The following is a 16,543-nucleotide window of genomic DNA, read 5'->3' as shown; positions in this document are numbered from 1 at the left end:
TCTCTTTCTTTAAGATACAAATAAAAATGGCAGTTTCATTTGCCCCCAAATTTTCAAAAGTAGAAATTTTTCTGAATTAACTTGCTTTACTTATTTTGTTTTTGCTCCATTGAGGCCAACTATACAAATTCAATGCCATTTAAAAAGTCACAATAAATTACAGAAATAGTAACATTTTGTGGCCATTGTATCAACATAAAATTGTGTTAAATGTGAGTCAGCTGCAATCCATGTGACAAAGTACCTAAACTGCATTTTTACAGTAGAATTTAATTCCTATGTAGAAATTTTGGTATAGAATTAATTCTGGACCAGAAATATATCAGAATGAACTATATAAAACCTATGATTGTTTAAGTTTTTAAACTAAAAAACTATGTATTTTTAAACTAAAAAACTATATAAAACAATCATAGGTTTTATATAGTTCATCCTAATATATTTCATATGTTAGAATTTATATGGTTTTTTTTTTAAACCTTATGAACATGTAAACTATATAAAACATGTTTTATATGTTTTTAAATTAATTAGGCTGTTTTAGAATTATGCTTTCTCGAACTTGTTAATTTTGAAAGTGATATAAATTTTGAGACTACAACAGTCATCCTTCCCATTAAGGTTTTTTTTTTTTTTTAATGGAAAACACTAGAATTACTGATTTTAATAGTCCATGGAGTTATTTTTAGGTTAGCAATAAAAATATAAGAGAGATGAAAGGCATTTAATTTTAAATTTTAGTGTTAAGCTACACACTTAATTGAATTTCATGGCACAGCTTCCTTGCTGGAAAAAAAAAGTATGTTTGGCAGAAATTTTTTCCCTTTTTTCTTGTTTTCCTCTATTTTTATGGTTCTGACTTATATAGTTTATCCTATTCAAATAATCTGAAGGGTTGGTTAATTTTAAGTATAATCTACTTACATTTTTTAAGTAACTCAAGTAGTTGTCCTTTAATATGTTTAAATAATTATATCATCAAACATTAAATAGGTCCTGAATACAAGAACAGATGAACTGAACCATATTTTTCATTGCAGCAAACACTGCTCATAATGGGAAAGTTAATGGCTTATGTTTTACAAGTGATGGGCTTCACCTCCTCACTGTTGGTACAGATAATCGAATGAGGCTCTGGAATAGTTCCAATGGAGAAAACACACTTGTAAGAGATTTTTAAGTATATATTTGGGTATAAATTAAGAAATGGATCTGTGACATATACTTGATTTTTTTTTTAATATATGTAACTCATTTATTCCCTTTGAATGACAACTCTTTTTAAAAATGTGTTTCCATTACGTGGACTAGTAATTCTCAACTCAAGACAATCCACCCTTACCCACTACCTACCACATTCCCCCTAACTAGCAGAGAATCACTGTTCTACTGAGCCACTGTTCTCAATGGGAGTGCAAAGTGTAGTAGAGAAAACTGTTCTCAATGGAACTGCAAAGTGTAGTATGGAAAACAAGACTGAGGACCACTGATATAAATTAAAGATATTAAGCTAAGTAATCAAATTTTATATAGGTTGTGTATCCCTAATCTGAAAATCTGAAATCTGAAATGTTCCAAAATCTGAAACTTTTTGAGTGCTAACATGACGCACAAAGGAAGTGCTCATTGGAACATTTCAGATTTTGCATATTCAGATTAGGGATGTTCAGGCAGTAATGCAAATATTCTAAAATCCAAAATACTTCTAGTCCTCATCATTTTGGATGGGGATACTTAACCTGTACTATATATGACTTGTAAGCAAAATTCACAATGAATTTTATGGTGCTAGAATATGTAGTACTTTATTTAAATACTACCGGAATAAATATATTTTGAAGGTGCTATATTCTTATGTGACTATTAATACTACTGGAATAAATATATTTTGAAGGTGCTGTATTCTTATGTGGCTATTAATTTCTGATACTTATTTTTATGTATGTTGTAGGCTTACCAGGTATGCCTATGGTTTAGTAATTTTCAGAATAAACTGCTAAAAGCTTATAATTTGGTGATAATAATAATAGCTAATATTTATTGAGAGCTTATATGTCAGATACTGTGCTAATAATAATTAGCATTTAATTTGCCAGGCAGTATTAGACAGCAGTGGGCAAAACGTGAAAAAGTCCTATCCTCATGGAGCTTACATTTCAGCAAGAGGATGAAAGGCATCAATCAATTAATAGATGGACAGATGGATAAATTATATATTAGATTGAGTAAGGACTATGAAGAAAAGCAAAGCAAAGAAAGGAGCACAGGAAATATTGGGAAGTTGGAGTTGCTGTTTCACATAGGGCAGTCAGGGTAGGCTTCACTAAGGTGACATTTGGCCTGAAGGAAATGGGGAAGTGGCTCATCAGTTGTTTGGTGAGGGATATCATTCTAGTCGAGAAAGAAAAAAGGTTCAAAGACCCTGAGGCGAGAACTTGCTTGGGATACACAAGGAAGAGCTAAGAGGTTCTTGCCTTGGAATATGAAGGGAATAACAGATGAGGAACAGAAGGAACTAGGGTGCCAGAGCATACAGGCCCTGCAGGCCTTTGTAAGGGCTCAGGCTTTTCTCTGGATGAAATGGAAAGCCACTGAAGGCTTGTGAGTGGAGAAGTGACAGGATCACTCTGGAAGAGTAGCTGGGCATGTGTGTCAAAGTTTAATGTGATAAATATAAATGGTACTGAATGTATATATAAATTGTTCATGTGGTTCTATTCCTTTTTCTTTCCTTCTTGAAGGTGAGTCTCATGCCCTTTGGATTTTTTCTATTAAGTCCATATCTAAAATAGTGTGTTGAAAATGGACAATACATTTTAGAGTGGACTTGATCAAAGCAAAAGTAATTCATGCATAGATGACTAGGGTATCCCAGAAACTGACCTACATAGAATACTTACAATTGATACCAGAAAAGATTACTTTAAGGGAAAACACACTGTCTTCATATTTTTAAAGAGCTATCAGAGAGAACCAGTCCTGCCATTTAGTAACTTCTTTTTTTTTCACTTTAAAGTTGAAAGGCCAGGCATGGTAGCTCACGCCTGTAATCCCAGCACTTTGGGAGGCCAAGGCGGGTAGATCATGAGGTCAGGAGATCAAGACCATCCTGGCTAACACGGTGAAACCCCGTCTCTACTAAAAATACAAAAAATTAGCTGGGCGTGGTGGTGGGCACCTGTAGTCCCAGCTACTCGGGAGGCTGAGGCAGGAGAATGGCGTGAACCCAGGAGACAGAGCTTGCAGTGAGCTGAGATCGGGCCACTGCACTCCAGCCTGGGCAACAGAGCAAGACTCCATCTCAAAAAAAACAAATAATTAAATAAATAAATAAAATAAAATAAAGTTGACAGATGAAATGGTACATATGTATGTACAGCATGATGTTTTGAAGTAAATAGAATATATACATTATAGAATGGTTAAATCTAGCTAATTAACAAATGTATTATCTCATGGTTATTTTTGCAATAAGAATACTTAACATCCACTGTCTTTGCATTTTTCAATAACACAGTATATCATAATCAACTGTAGTCACCATGCTGAACAATAGATCTCTTAAACCTACTCCTCCTATCTAACTGTAATTATATATCCTTTGACCAACATCTCCCCAAAACCCCCTTTCTTCTAACCACCCCAGCCTCTGGTAACCACCATCTACTCTACTTCTAAGAGATCAACTTTTTCAGATTCCACATATGAGCAAAATCATGGAATATCCATCTTTCTGTGCCTAGCTGATTTCACTTAACATCATGTCCTCCAGGTTCATCCCTGTTGTCACAAATTACAGGATTTTCTTCTTTTTATAGCTGAATAGTATTCCATTGTATATGTACACTACATTTTCTTTATCCATTCATCATTGATGCACACTTCGATTGATTCCATATCTTGTGAATAATGTTGCAGTGAACATGGGGGTGCAGGTATCTCTTTGACACACTGATTTCATATCCTTTTGTTATAAACCCAGTAGTAGGATTGCTGGATCATGTGGTAGTTCTATTTTTAATTTTTTGAGGAACCTCTATACTGTTTTTCTAATGGCTTTTCTAATTTACATTCCCACCAACATCCTTGCCACATTTATTATCTTTTGTCATACTGATAAAAGCCATTATAACAGGTGTGTCTCACTGTGGTTTTGATTTATATTTCCTTGATGATTATTGATACTGAGCATTTTTTTGTGTACCTCTCTTGGCCATTTGTAATTCTTATTTTGAGAAATGTCTTTTCAGGTATTTTGCCCATTTTTTAATAGGGCTATTTATTATCCTGCTCTTGAGTTGTTTGAATTCCTTATATGTTTTGGATATTAATCAAATATATATGGTTTACAAATATTTTCCCCTATTCTATAGGTTGCCTCTTTAATCTGAGGCTTATGTCCTTTACTGTGCAGAAGTTTTTGAGGTTAATGTAATCCCATTAATCTATGTTTGCTTTTGATGCCTATGCTTTTGAGGTCATATCCAAAAAGCCATTGCCCAGACCAATGTCATGGGGCTTCTGTCTTGTCATTTTCTACTAGATTTTTATTTTCAGGTGTTATATTTAAGTCTTTAATCCATTTTGAGTTGATTTTTTTTTGTATATGGTGAGAGAGAGGATTTACTTTCATGTTTCTGCATTTGTAGATCCAGTTTTCCCAATACCATTTATTGAAGAGATTATCCTTTCCCTATGTGTGTTCTTGGCATTGTTGTCAAAAATCAGTTGGCTGTTCAATGGATGGATTTATTTCTAGGCTGTATACTGTCCATTGATCCGTGTGTCTGTTTTAATGCCACTATGATGCTGTTTCAGTTACTGTAGCTTTGTAGTATGTTTTCAAGTCAAATCTCAGCTACAGTGTGATGCCTCTAGCTTTGTTATTTTTTCTCAGGATTACTTTGGCTATTCAAGTTCTTTTATGGTTCCACATGAATTTTAGGATTGTTTTTTCTATTTCTGTGAAGAACGTCATTGATATTTTGATAATGATTGCATTGAATCTGTCGATTGCTTTTGGCAGTATGGATATTTTAACAGTGTTAATTCTTCCAATCCATGAACACAGATGTATTTCTGTTTATTTTTTGTTTAATTTCTTTCATCTGTGTTTTACAGTTTTCAGTGTAGAGATCTTTCACCTCCATGGATAAATTTATTCCTAAGTTTTTTGGGGTTTTTTTGGTGTGTGTGTATATGTGTGTGTGTGTGCGTGTGTGTGTGTGTTTTAGATGGAGTTTCGCTCTTGTTGCCCAGACTGGAGTGCATTGGTGCAATCTCGGCTCACCGCAATGTCCACCTCCTGGGTTCAAGCGATTCTCCTGCCTCAGCCTCCCTAGCCCGCCAGCACACCCAGCTAATGTTTTATATTTTTAGTAGAGACAGGGTTTCGCTATGTTGGCCAGGCTGATCTCGAACTCCTGACCTCAGGTGATCCACCCACCTCGGCCTCCCAAAGTGTTGGGATTACAGGCATGAGCCCCTGCGCCCAGCCAGTATTTTTTTATATAGCTATCATAAGTGGGATTGTTTTCTTGACTTCTTTTTCAAATTAGTTCGCTGTTAGTGTATAGAAACACTACTGGTGTTGGTATATTGATTTTTATATTCTGCAACTTTACTGAATTTTTTTACTAGTTCTAATAGTTTTTGGCTTGAGTCTTCAGTGTCTTCTATAAGATTATGTCATCTGCAAGTAGGGACAGTTTAACTTCTTCCTTACCAATTTGGATGTCTTTTATTTCTTTCTGTTGACTAATTGTTCTTGTTGGGACTTCTAGTACTGTGTTGAATAGAAGGAGTGAAAGTGGGCATCCTTTCTTATTTCAGATTTAGAGGAAAAGCTTTTCACTTTTCCCCCATTCTGTGTGATGTTAGCTTTGCGTTTCTCATATATGGCCTTTACTATGTTTAGGTACATTCATTCTATACCTAATTTGATGAGAGTTTTATCATGAAGGGGTTTTGAATTTTGACAGATGCTTTCTACGTGTCTGTTGAAGTGATCACATGCTTTTTATCCTTCATTTTGGTAATGTGATGTATCACATTTGTTGACTTGCATATGCTGAAAAATCCTTGCATCCCTGGGATGAATCCCACTTTATCATGGTGAGTAATCTTTTTAATAAGTTATTGGAGTAGATTTACTAATATTTTGTTGAGGATATTTACATCTATGTTCATTAGGACTATTGGCCTGCAGTTTTCTTTTTTTTTTTTTCTTTTTTTCTAAAATGGAGTTTGCTCTTATTGCTCAGGCTGGAGTACAGTGTCGCAATCTCAGCTCACTGCAACCTCCACCTCCTGAGTTCAACTGATTCTTCTGCCTCAGCCTCCCGAGTAGCTGGGATTACAGGCAAGCACCACCACACCCAGTTTTTGTTGTTGTTATTTGTTGTTGTTGTTGTTGTTGTTGTTTTTGTATATTTAGTAGAGATGGGGGTTTCACCATGTTGGCCAAGCTGGTCTCGAACTCCTGACCTCAGGTGATCTGCCTGCCTCGGCCTCCCAAAGTGCTGGGATTACAGGCATGAGCCACTGCATCTGGGCTGTAGTTTTCTTTTTTGTTGTTGTTCCTGTGCCATCTTGGTATAAGGGTATTGCTATCCTTGTAGAATGAATTTGAAAGTATTTCCTCTTCAGGTTTTTAGAAGAGTCTGAAAGAATTTATACTAGTACTTCTTTAAAGTTTGGTAGAATTCATCAGTGAAGCCACCTGGCTCTGGACTTTTCTTTGATGGCAGACTCTTTATTCGTGATTTAATATTCTTACTTATTAGCCTGCTCAGATTTGTTGTTTCTTCATAATTCAGTTTATTTCTTCTAGGCTATCCAATTTGTTGGTATGATATTGTTCCTAATAGTCTCTTATGGTCCCTTGTATTTCTGAAGTATATCTGGTATCAGTTGTAATGTCTCCTTTTTTATCTGTGATTTTATCTACTCTCTTTTTTCTTTTTATTAGTCTAACTAAAGGTTTGTCAATTTTATTTCTCTTTTCAAAAAACAACTCTTCATTTCCTTCAACTTTTTTTTTTATTATACTTTATGTTCTAGGGTACATGTGCACAACGTGCCGGTTTGTTACTTATGTATACATGTGTCGTATTGGTGTGCTGCACCCATTAACTCAACATTTACATTAGGCATATCTCCTAATACTATCCTTCCCCACTTCCCCCACCCCACAACAGGCCCCAGTGTGTGATGTTCCCCACCCTGTGTCCAAGTGTTCTCATTGTTCAATTCCCACCTGTGAGTGAGAACATGCGGTGTTTGGTTTTCTGTTCTTGCAATAGTTTGCTGAGAGTGATGGTTTCCATCTACATCCATGTCCCAACAAAGGACATGAACTCATCCTTTTTTATGGCTGCATAGTATTCCATGGTGTATATGTGCCATATTTTCTTAATCCAGTCTGTCATTGATGGACATTTGGGTTGGTTCCAAGTCTTTGCTATTGTGAATAGTGCCACAATAAACATACGTGTGCATGTGTCTTTATAGCAGCATGATTTATAATCCTTTGAGTATATACCCAGTAATGGGATGGCTGGGTCAAATGGCATTTCTAGTTCTAGATCCCTGAGGAATCGCCACACTGTCTTCCACAATGGTTGAACTAGTTTACACTCCCACCAACAGTGTAAAAGTGTTCCTATTTCTCCACATCCTCTCCAGCACCTGTTGTTTCCTGACTTTTTAATGATTGCCATTCTAACTGGTGTGAGATGGTATCTCATTGTGGTTTTGATTTGCATTTCTCTGATGGTGAGTGATGATGAGCATTTTTCATGTGTCTGTTGGCTGTATAAATGTCTTCTTTTGAGAAGTGTCTGTTCATATCCTTTGCCTAGTTTTTGATAGGATGGCTGAGATCCAGCCACTGCACTCCAGCCTGGGCGACAGAGTGAGACTCCATCTCAAAAAAAAAAAAAAAATTTTTTTTGTGGGAATCTAAGTCTCTTTGTATGTTTCTAAGGACTTGCTTTATGGATCTGGGTGCTCCTGTACTGGGTGCATATCTATTTAGGATAGTTAGGTCTTCGTGTTGAATTGATCCCTTTACCATTATGTAATGGCCTTCTTTGTCTCTTTTGATTTTTGTTGGTTTAAAGTCTGTTTTATCAGAGACTAAGATTGCAACCCCTATCTTTTATTGTTTTCCATTTGCTTGGTAGATCTTCCTCCATCCCTTTATTTTGAGCCTATGTGTGTCTCTGCATGTGAGATGGGTCTCCTGAATACAGCAAACTGATGGGTCTTGACTCTTTATCCAGTTTGCCAGTCTGTGTCTTTTAATTGGACCATTTAGCCTGTTTACATTTAAGGTTGATATTGTTATGTGTGAACTTGATATTGTCATTATGATGTTAGCTGGTTATTTTGCTCGTTAGTTGATGCAGTTTCTTCCTAGCATCGATGGTCTTTACATTTTGGCATGTTTTTGCAGTGGCTGGTACCAGTTGTTCCTCTCCATGTTTAGTGCTTCCTTAAGGAGTTCTTGTGGGGCAGGCCTGGTGGTAACAAAATCTCTAAGCATTTGCTTGTCTGTAAAGGATTTTATTCCTCCTTCATTTATGAAGCTTAGTTTGGCTGGATATGAAATTCTGGGTTGAAAATTCTTTTCTTTAAGAATGTTGAATATTGGCCCCCACTCTCTTCTGGCTTGTAGAGTTTCTGCTGAGAGATCCACTGTTAGTCTGATGGGCTTCCCTTTGTGGTAACCCAACCTTTCTCTCTGGCTGCCCTTAACCGTTTTTCCTTCATTTCAACTTTGGTGAATCTGACAATTATGTGTCTTGGAGTTGCTCTTCTCGAGGAGTATATTTGTTGCGTTCTCTGTATTTCCTGAATTTGAATGTTGGCCTGCCTTGCTAGGTTGAGGAAGTTCTCCTGGATAATATCCTGCAGAGTGTTTTCCAACTTGATTCCATTTTCCCCATCACTTTCAGGTACACCAATCAGATGTAGATTTCGTCTTTTCACATAGTCCCATATTTCTTGGAGGCTTTGTTCATTTCTTTTGACTCTTTTTTCTCTAAACTTCTTTTCTCACTTCATTTCATTCATTTGATCTTCAATCACTGATACTCTTTCTTCCAGTTGATCGAGTGGGTTACTAAAGCTTATGCATTTGTCATGTAGTTCTCGTGTCATGGTTTTCATCTCTATCAAGTCGTTTAAGGACTTCTCTACATTGGTTATTCTAGTTAGCCATTCGTCAAATCTTTTTTCAAGGTTTTTAGTTTCTTTGTGCTGGGTTCGTCCTTCCTCCTTTAGCTCAGAGAAGTTTGATCGTCTGTAGCCTTCTTCTCTCAACTCGTCAAAGTCATTCTCCATCCAGCTTTGTTCCGTTACTGGCAAGGAACTGTGTTCCTTTTGAGGGGGAGAGGCATTCTGATTTTTGAATTTTCAGCTTTTCTGCACTGCTTTTTCCCCATCTTTGTGGTTTTATCTGCATTTGGTCTTTGATGATAGTGACGTACAAATGGGTTTTTGGTGTGGATATCCTTTCTTTTTGTTAGTTTTCCTTCTAACAGTCAGGACCCTCAGTTACAGGTCTGTTGGAGTTTGCTGGAGGTCCACTCCCGACCCTGTTTGCCTGGGTATCAGCAGCAGAGGCCGCAGAAGAGTGAATATTGCTGAACAGCAAATGTTGCTGTCTGATCGTTCCTCTGGAAGCTTCATCTCAGAGGTGCACCCAGCTGTGTGAGGTGTGAGGTATCAGTCTGCCCCTAGTGAGAGATATCTCCCAATTAGGCTACTCGGTGGGTCAGGGACCCACTTGAGCAGGCAGTCTGTCCGTTCTCAGATCTCAAACTCCATGCTGGGAGAACCACTACTCTCTTCAAAGCTGTCAGACGGAGACATTAACATCTGCAGAGGTTTCTGCTGCCTTTTGTTTGGCTATGCCCTGTCCCCAGAGGTGGAGTCTACAGAGGCAGGCAGGCCTCCTTGAGCTGTGGCTGGCTCCACCCAGTTCGAGCTTCCTGGCCGCTTTGTTTACCTCAGCAATGGCGGGTGCCCTTCCCCCAGCCTTGCTGCCACCTTGGAGTTAGATCTCAGACTGCTGTGCTAGCAATGAGGGAGGTTCCGTGGGCGTTGGACCCTCTGAGCCAGGTGCGGGATATAATCTCTTGATGTGCTGTTTGCTAAGACCCTTGGTAAAGTGCAGTATTAGGGTGGGAGTGAGCTGATTTTCCAGGTGTTGTGTGTCACGGTTTCCCTTATCTAGGAAAGGGAATTCCCTTCCCCTTTGCGCTTCCTGGGTGAGGCGATGCCTTGCCCTGCTTCGGCTCTCATTCCTTAGGCTGCACCCACTGTCCTGCACCTACTGTCTGACACACCCCAATGAGATATACCTAGTACCTCAGTTGGAAATGCAGAAATCACCCATCTTCTGTGTCGCTTATGCTGGGAGCTGGAGGTTGGAGCTGTTCCTATTCAGCCATCTTGGTGCCACCTCTCTCACAAGTCTCCTTCATCTTTTATATTATTTGTGCAGTCTGTATTTTATTTATTTCTGTTATGATATTTGTTATTTCCTTTCTTGGACTAATTTTGGGTTTACTTTGCTCTTGCTTTTGTAGTTCCTTGAGATAACAACATTAGATTGTATTTGAGGCCTTTTTTTCATATAGACATCTATTGCTATAAACTTCCTTCTTAGAACTGCTTTTGCTGTATCTCATAGATTTTGGTAGCTATGTTTCTGTTTTTATTTTTCTCAAGAAATTTTTAAATTTCTCTTTTAATTTCTTCGTTGACCCATTGCTTCTTCAAGAGCATGTTGTTTAATTTTTGTGTACTTGTGAATTTTTCAGAGTTCTTCCTGTTGTTGATTTCTGGTTTTATATCATTGTGGTTTGAGACAATACTTGATATTATTTCTGTCTTTTTAAATTTGTTATGCTGTGTTTTATGGCTTAAGATAGGATCTATCCTAGAGAATGTTTTATAGTCAATTAAGAAGAATGCGTATCTTCAGCTGTTGGATGGAATGTTCTGTATGTGTCTGTTCAGTCCATTTGGTCTGGAGTAGAGTTTAAATCTTATGTGTCTTTGTTGATTGTATATTAAATCTTATGTGTCTTTGTTGATTTTATATGTCAGAGTGATCTATACATTGCCAAAAGTGGGGTGTTGAAGTCTCCTGTTATTTCATTACAGTCTATCTCTCCCTTCAGATCTATTAATATTTGCTTTATATATTTAAGTGATCCAATATTGAAAGCATATGTATTTACAATTGTTATGTCTTCTTGCCGAGTTGATCTTTGTATCATTATGTAAAGACCTTCAGTGTCTCTTTTTACCATTTTGACTTAAAGTCTATTTTACGTATTTAAGTATAGCTTATCCTGCTCTCTTGGTTTCCATTAGCGTGGAATTTTTTTTTTCCTACCTTTACTTTCAGTCTGTGTGTACCCTTCAAGGTAAAGTGAGTCTCCTGTAGACAGCATATACATTGGTCTTGTTTTCTTATCCATTAATCATTCTATGTCTTGTGATTGAAGAATTTAATCTATTTATATTTAAGTTAATTATTGATAGGCAAGGAGTTACTAGTGCCATTTTCTTCATTGTTTTGTAGTTGTTTTGTAGATTCTCTTTTCCTCTCTTACTGTCTTCCTTTGTGGTTAAGTGATTTTCTCTAATAGTGTTTCTATTCCTTGTTTTTTGTTTTTAGTGAATCTATTATAGGTTTTTGCTTTGTATTTACAACAAGGTTTATAAAAAACATCTTATAACAGGCTATTTTAAGCCGATAACAACTTTACTTTGATCTCACACACACAGACACACACACGCACACACACAAACCCTGCACTTAAACTCTACTTTCCCCACCTCATATTTTCAATTTTGAATGTGGCAGTTTATATCTTTTAATATTGCATATCTTACAACAAATTATTGTAGTGATTATTATTTTAAATAGTTTTGTCTTTTAACCTTTATGCTAAAGATATGAGATTTACACACCACCATTACAGTATTAGATTATTCTGAATATAACTGTGTACTTTTACTAGGAAATGTAATACTTTCAGATGTTTTTGTGTTATACATAAGGATCCTTTTCTTTCAGCTTGAACTTCCTTAGCATTTCTTGTAAGACAGGTCTGGTGGTGATGAGCTCCCTCAGATGTTGTTTGTCTGGAAGTCTTATCTCTCCTTCATTTCTGAAGAACAACTTTTCTTGGTATAGAATTCTTGGTTGGCAATTTTTTTTTCTTGCAACAATTTAAATATATCATCCCATTATCTCCTGGCCTTTAAGGTTTCTGCTGAGAAGTCTGCAGCTAAGTGTATTGGAACTCCATTATGTGTTATTTGCTTCTTTTGCTACTTTCAGGATTCTCTCTTTGTCTTTAATCTTTATTTGCATTGAATGTGAAAAGATACCTTTGACCTTCTTGTACTTGAATATTTGTATCTTTCTCCCAGTTTGGAAAGTTTTCTGCTATTATTTCTTTAGATAATCTTTCTATCCCCTTTATCATCCTCTACTTTATTCCCAATAACACATATGTTTGCTCTTTTGATGCCATCCCTTAAGTCCTATAAGTTTTCATTTCTTTTCATTATTTTTTCTTTTTTACCTATCTTCAAGCACACAGACTCTTTCTTCTGTTTCCTCAGTTCTGCTATTGATGCTCTGTATTGCATTCCTTGTTTTGTTTATTGCATGTATCAGCTCCAAGATCTCTCTTTGATTTTTTTACAAATAATTATTTTAATCTCTTTGTTAAATTTCTCATTCCAGTCACTTACTGTTTTCCTAATTTCATTGAATGGTTTCTCCGTTTTTTGGTTTGTTTTGTTTTGAAGTTTCGTAGGCTTCCTTAAAAGAGCTGTTTTTGAATACTTTATCAGACCTTTCCTATATCTTCATCTCTTTAGGGCCAGTCACTGGCATCTTATTTTGTCTTTTTGGTGACATCATGTTTCCCAGATTGCTCTTCGTCCTTGTGGTCATTCATCAATGCCTGAACATTAAAGAAGTAGATACTTATTTTAGTCTTTCCAGTCTGGCAATATCCTTCAACAATAAGCCTGTCCAGAGATTCTGGGCTGTTCATCTGGTGTCATCCCTAAGCCCTTGACAATGGTAGCACTATAGGGTGCCCTATGCCCAGGACTACCATGACTTGGCACAGTGCTGAGGCACATCTGAAACCCATGGCCACTGAGGCTCGCCCATCACTGGAGTGTCCTTGAAGCTGGCAGTTGGTGAGACCTGCCTGTTAATGTGGGTTATTTGGAGGCCAAGCCCAGGGTAGTTGGCCTGTGGTGATGCAGTCCACAACTTGAGTCCATTTCACAGGGAATACTGGTTCCCATGCTGCACCAGGGTGGGTCTAAGACTCAGTCTATGCATTCTGGCCTAGAGTCAGAGGCTGTGGGGGTCTGTCTATTGCTGGGTTTTATTGTGGTAGGCATGGTATTGGGGTCTAAGACAAAGCCCTATGCTTACTTACCCCTGTTTCCCGTAAGCGGATAGTATCACTCTCCATGCTGTGCTGCCTGGAGTTGTGGAAGGGGTAATGCGGGTAAGCTATAGTCAGGTACTATGATGTCTCATCTGGTTTCATTAGCTCTTGTGAAGCTTTTACGTGGATAGTTCAAATTGATGTTTCTGCAGGGGGACAATCACTGGAGAGTCCTTTTGCACCCTCTTGCTTCTTTCTCCTTCCATGCAGTAATTGAGAGCATTAGGCAGTTACTTAAGCTGACATCATGAAAGACTTGTCAGGGTTTCAGTGTTCTCACCCTGTAAATTGGGAATATTGTCTACCTAAAATTCAGTTGTAAGGGTAAAACAGAGGTAAATAAAGAGTAGTATTGTACCTGCTAAATAATAGGCATACTATAAATAGTAACTGTTTTTATTATATATTGTTGCCTTAGTATCTTTACTATAATATTTTTTAAGTATATACTTTTGATATATGTATAGTTATTTCTAAATTATGTGCAAATTCTCTTGTGAGTCAATATGTTTAATAAAGTAAAATCTCTTAATTTTTGGATAAAAATCACATTTTTTCCCCTCATACCTTGCAAACTCCCTGAGGTATGTTAACCACCCTCTGGAGACCATTGCCATAGAGTACAGAACAAGTACCTACCAGGGAACTTCACAAAGTAACAGGTTTTGGCACAAGAAAAGAAAAAACATCTTCAATTTTTGAGCCCGCAAGTGATTTGATAACAGCATTGCTTTAGAAAGATTAATATGATATTAAGTTGCAGGATAGATTAGAGGAAAAAAGCCTAAAATTTAAAAAGTAGGTATTCTGATGTTTACTATTTTAGTTACTGGTTTTATCAGTCACCCTATGAGTCTATTCTTTATTCTTTCCTGTCCCTCATCCCAACTATTAATTCTTCCTTCTCAATTTTTTTTTATCTGTCATCCCTTCCAGCCTCACTCTTGGGGTTATCTCTTTATTTAATTACTCTAACATCCTTCTAATTTTTCCCAAACTCAAATCCCAGTGGAAAATTCTCAGTAGTTCCCCAGTATTTTCAGGTTATTAAAACTGAATGCCTTTGTCTTTTGAGTATAAGACTTTACTAAGCAGTGCCTTCTAGATTACCAGCTTTATGTCTTACAACTTTACCATTTTTTCCCCTGACTTTGGACTACTTAGCAATCTTTAAATATACCATGTTCCCTCATCCTTTCATTCTGCTGCATAGACTGTTATGTTTGCTTTAGCATACCCTTCTTCTTCTTCCTGTCCTAGCGGCTTCTTAGCTTTCAAGACTCTTCTGTCTTTAATTCCTCCAGTCTAACTTAGATGCTCCCAGAATATCCTGTGCTCCCTTGTATTGTAAGGTACTGTGATGATCACTTCACGGAATGAAAGAAAAATCATTTACAACAATATGGCACAGTGGTTTCTTATTGATGTAGTCTAGGTTCAGTTATTCACTAGCCAAGAGACCTTGATCAAATTATTTAGCTTTTCTAAGTGTTTTGTTTTTGTATAGTAATGCCTATCTCATCATATTCCTATTGTGCTGAGGATATGCAATAACATTTGTACAACACTTAGCACATTATCTGGTACAGCAAATGTTGACATTCAGTAAATGCTGTATGTCAGTATTGTTAATTATTATGCTGGTACTTGTTTGACAGTAAAATGAGCTGCCTTGTGATGTAGTCTCTGCATCAACATAGGTATTCACTTAGTGACTAGATATGTATCTTTCCTGGGGCAACAAAAGGAACACATATTAATATAAGGGAACTGGATTTGCCATCATCCTATCCCAAGTCCACAAAATTCTCTTCCCCTATCAAAATCTTTTCAAAGCCTGCCTTAAATGCCACTTTTAAGACATCGTATCTTAAAGTAGCCTGTTCCTTAATACTTTCATAATAATGTTTAACATACCACTCTTTATGATAAGCATTTATGTTCATAAAATGGGGTTCTTAGATAATTACCTAGCACAGTGTGTGACATAGTAAGCACTTAATAAATGGTAGATCCCTCCCTTCCTTAATCTGTTATTTGAACTTCATTCCATAGGCATTGGAAAGATTTTGACAGTTTTTGAACCCACAAACGATTTGATCACGATGTTGCTTTAGAAATATAATATGAAGGCCGGGTGTGGTCACTGACACCTGTAATCCCAGCACTTTGGGAGGCCGAGGCGGGCAGATCACCTGAGGTCTGGAGTTCAAGACCAGCCTGGCCAACATGGAGAAACCCTGTCTCTACTAAAAATACAAAATTAGTCGGGCGTGCTGGCGCATGCCTGTAATCCCAGCTACTCGGGAGGCTGAGGCAGGAGAATCACTTGAACCGGGGAGGTGGAGTTTGCTATGAGCCAAGATCATGCCATTGCACTCCAGCCTGGGCAACAAGAGTGAAACTCCATCTCAAACAAAAAAGAAAGATTAATATGAGTTCAAGACCAGCCTGACCAACATTGAGAAACCCCGTCTCTACTAAAAGTACAAAATTGGCTGGGCATGGTGGCGCATGCCTATAATTCCAGCTACTTCAGAGGCTGAGGCAGGAGAATTGCTTGAACCCGGGAAGCAGAGGTTGTGGTGAGCCAAGATCATGCCATTGCACTGCAGCCTGGGCAAGAAGAGTGAAAACTCCGTCTCAAAAAAAAAAAAGAAATACTAATATGACATTAAGTTGAATGGATTGGAGGAAGAAACCCTAAGGACAAGACAAAAGTTAATGCACTAGTTCAATATTCATACCTCATTCAACACTTTCCAGTTCATATTTGGAAAGCAATGTGGTATACTGGGAGAACATAGGTTTTGTAGCTAGGTGTCCTGATAAAACAAATGTGAATAAGCCCATCACAGTCTAGCAGTTTATAATTTTTCCAGGGGGACCAGTGAAATAGTAGTTGAAAACTGTTTTGTACTTTTTCTTCATCACCCCACCCCCATATCATTGTGCAAATTGTTGCACATGTAGCATCAGAAAACACAGATGAGGGAATGTTATACTTTTAAACATGTATAGGAATTAATCTAGGAACT

At 37.3% G+C, this 16,543-nt stretch overlaps 1 protein-coding gene across 1 annotated transcript in view; it reads left to right on the top strand.

Annotated features, from left to right (window-relative positions):
- Positions 1-16,543, top strand: part of LOC112626910 (guanine nucleotide-binding protein-like 3-like protein) — a 69,126-nt gene that overhangs the window by 48,501 nt on the left and 4,082 nt on the right. Inside the window, 1 exon segment of the mRNA XM_025389309.1 lies at positions 1,041-1,165. Within this exon segment, the coding sequence (XP_025245094.1) occupies positions 1,041-1,165 (125 nt within the window).

Source organism: Theropithecus gelada, chromosome 6 (assembly GCF_003255815.1).
Source record: "Theropithecus gelada isolate Dixy chromosome 6, Tgel_1.0, whole genome shotgun sequence".
Classification (NCBI taxonomy): Eukaryota; Metazoa; Chordata; class Mammalia; order Primates; family Cercopithecidae; genus Theropithecus; species Theropithecus gelada.
This window is presented reverse-complemented; position numbering and strand designations above follow the sequence as displayed.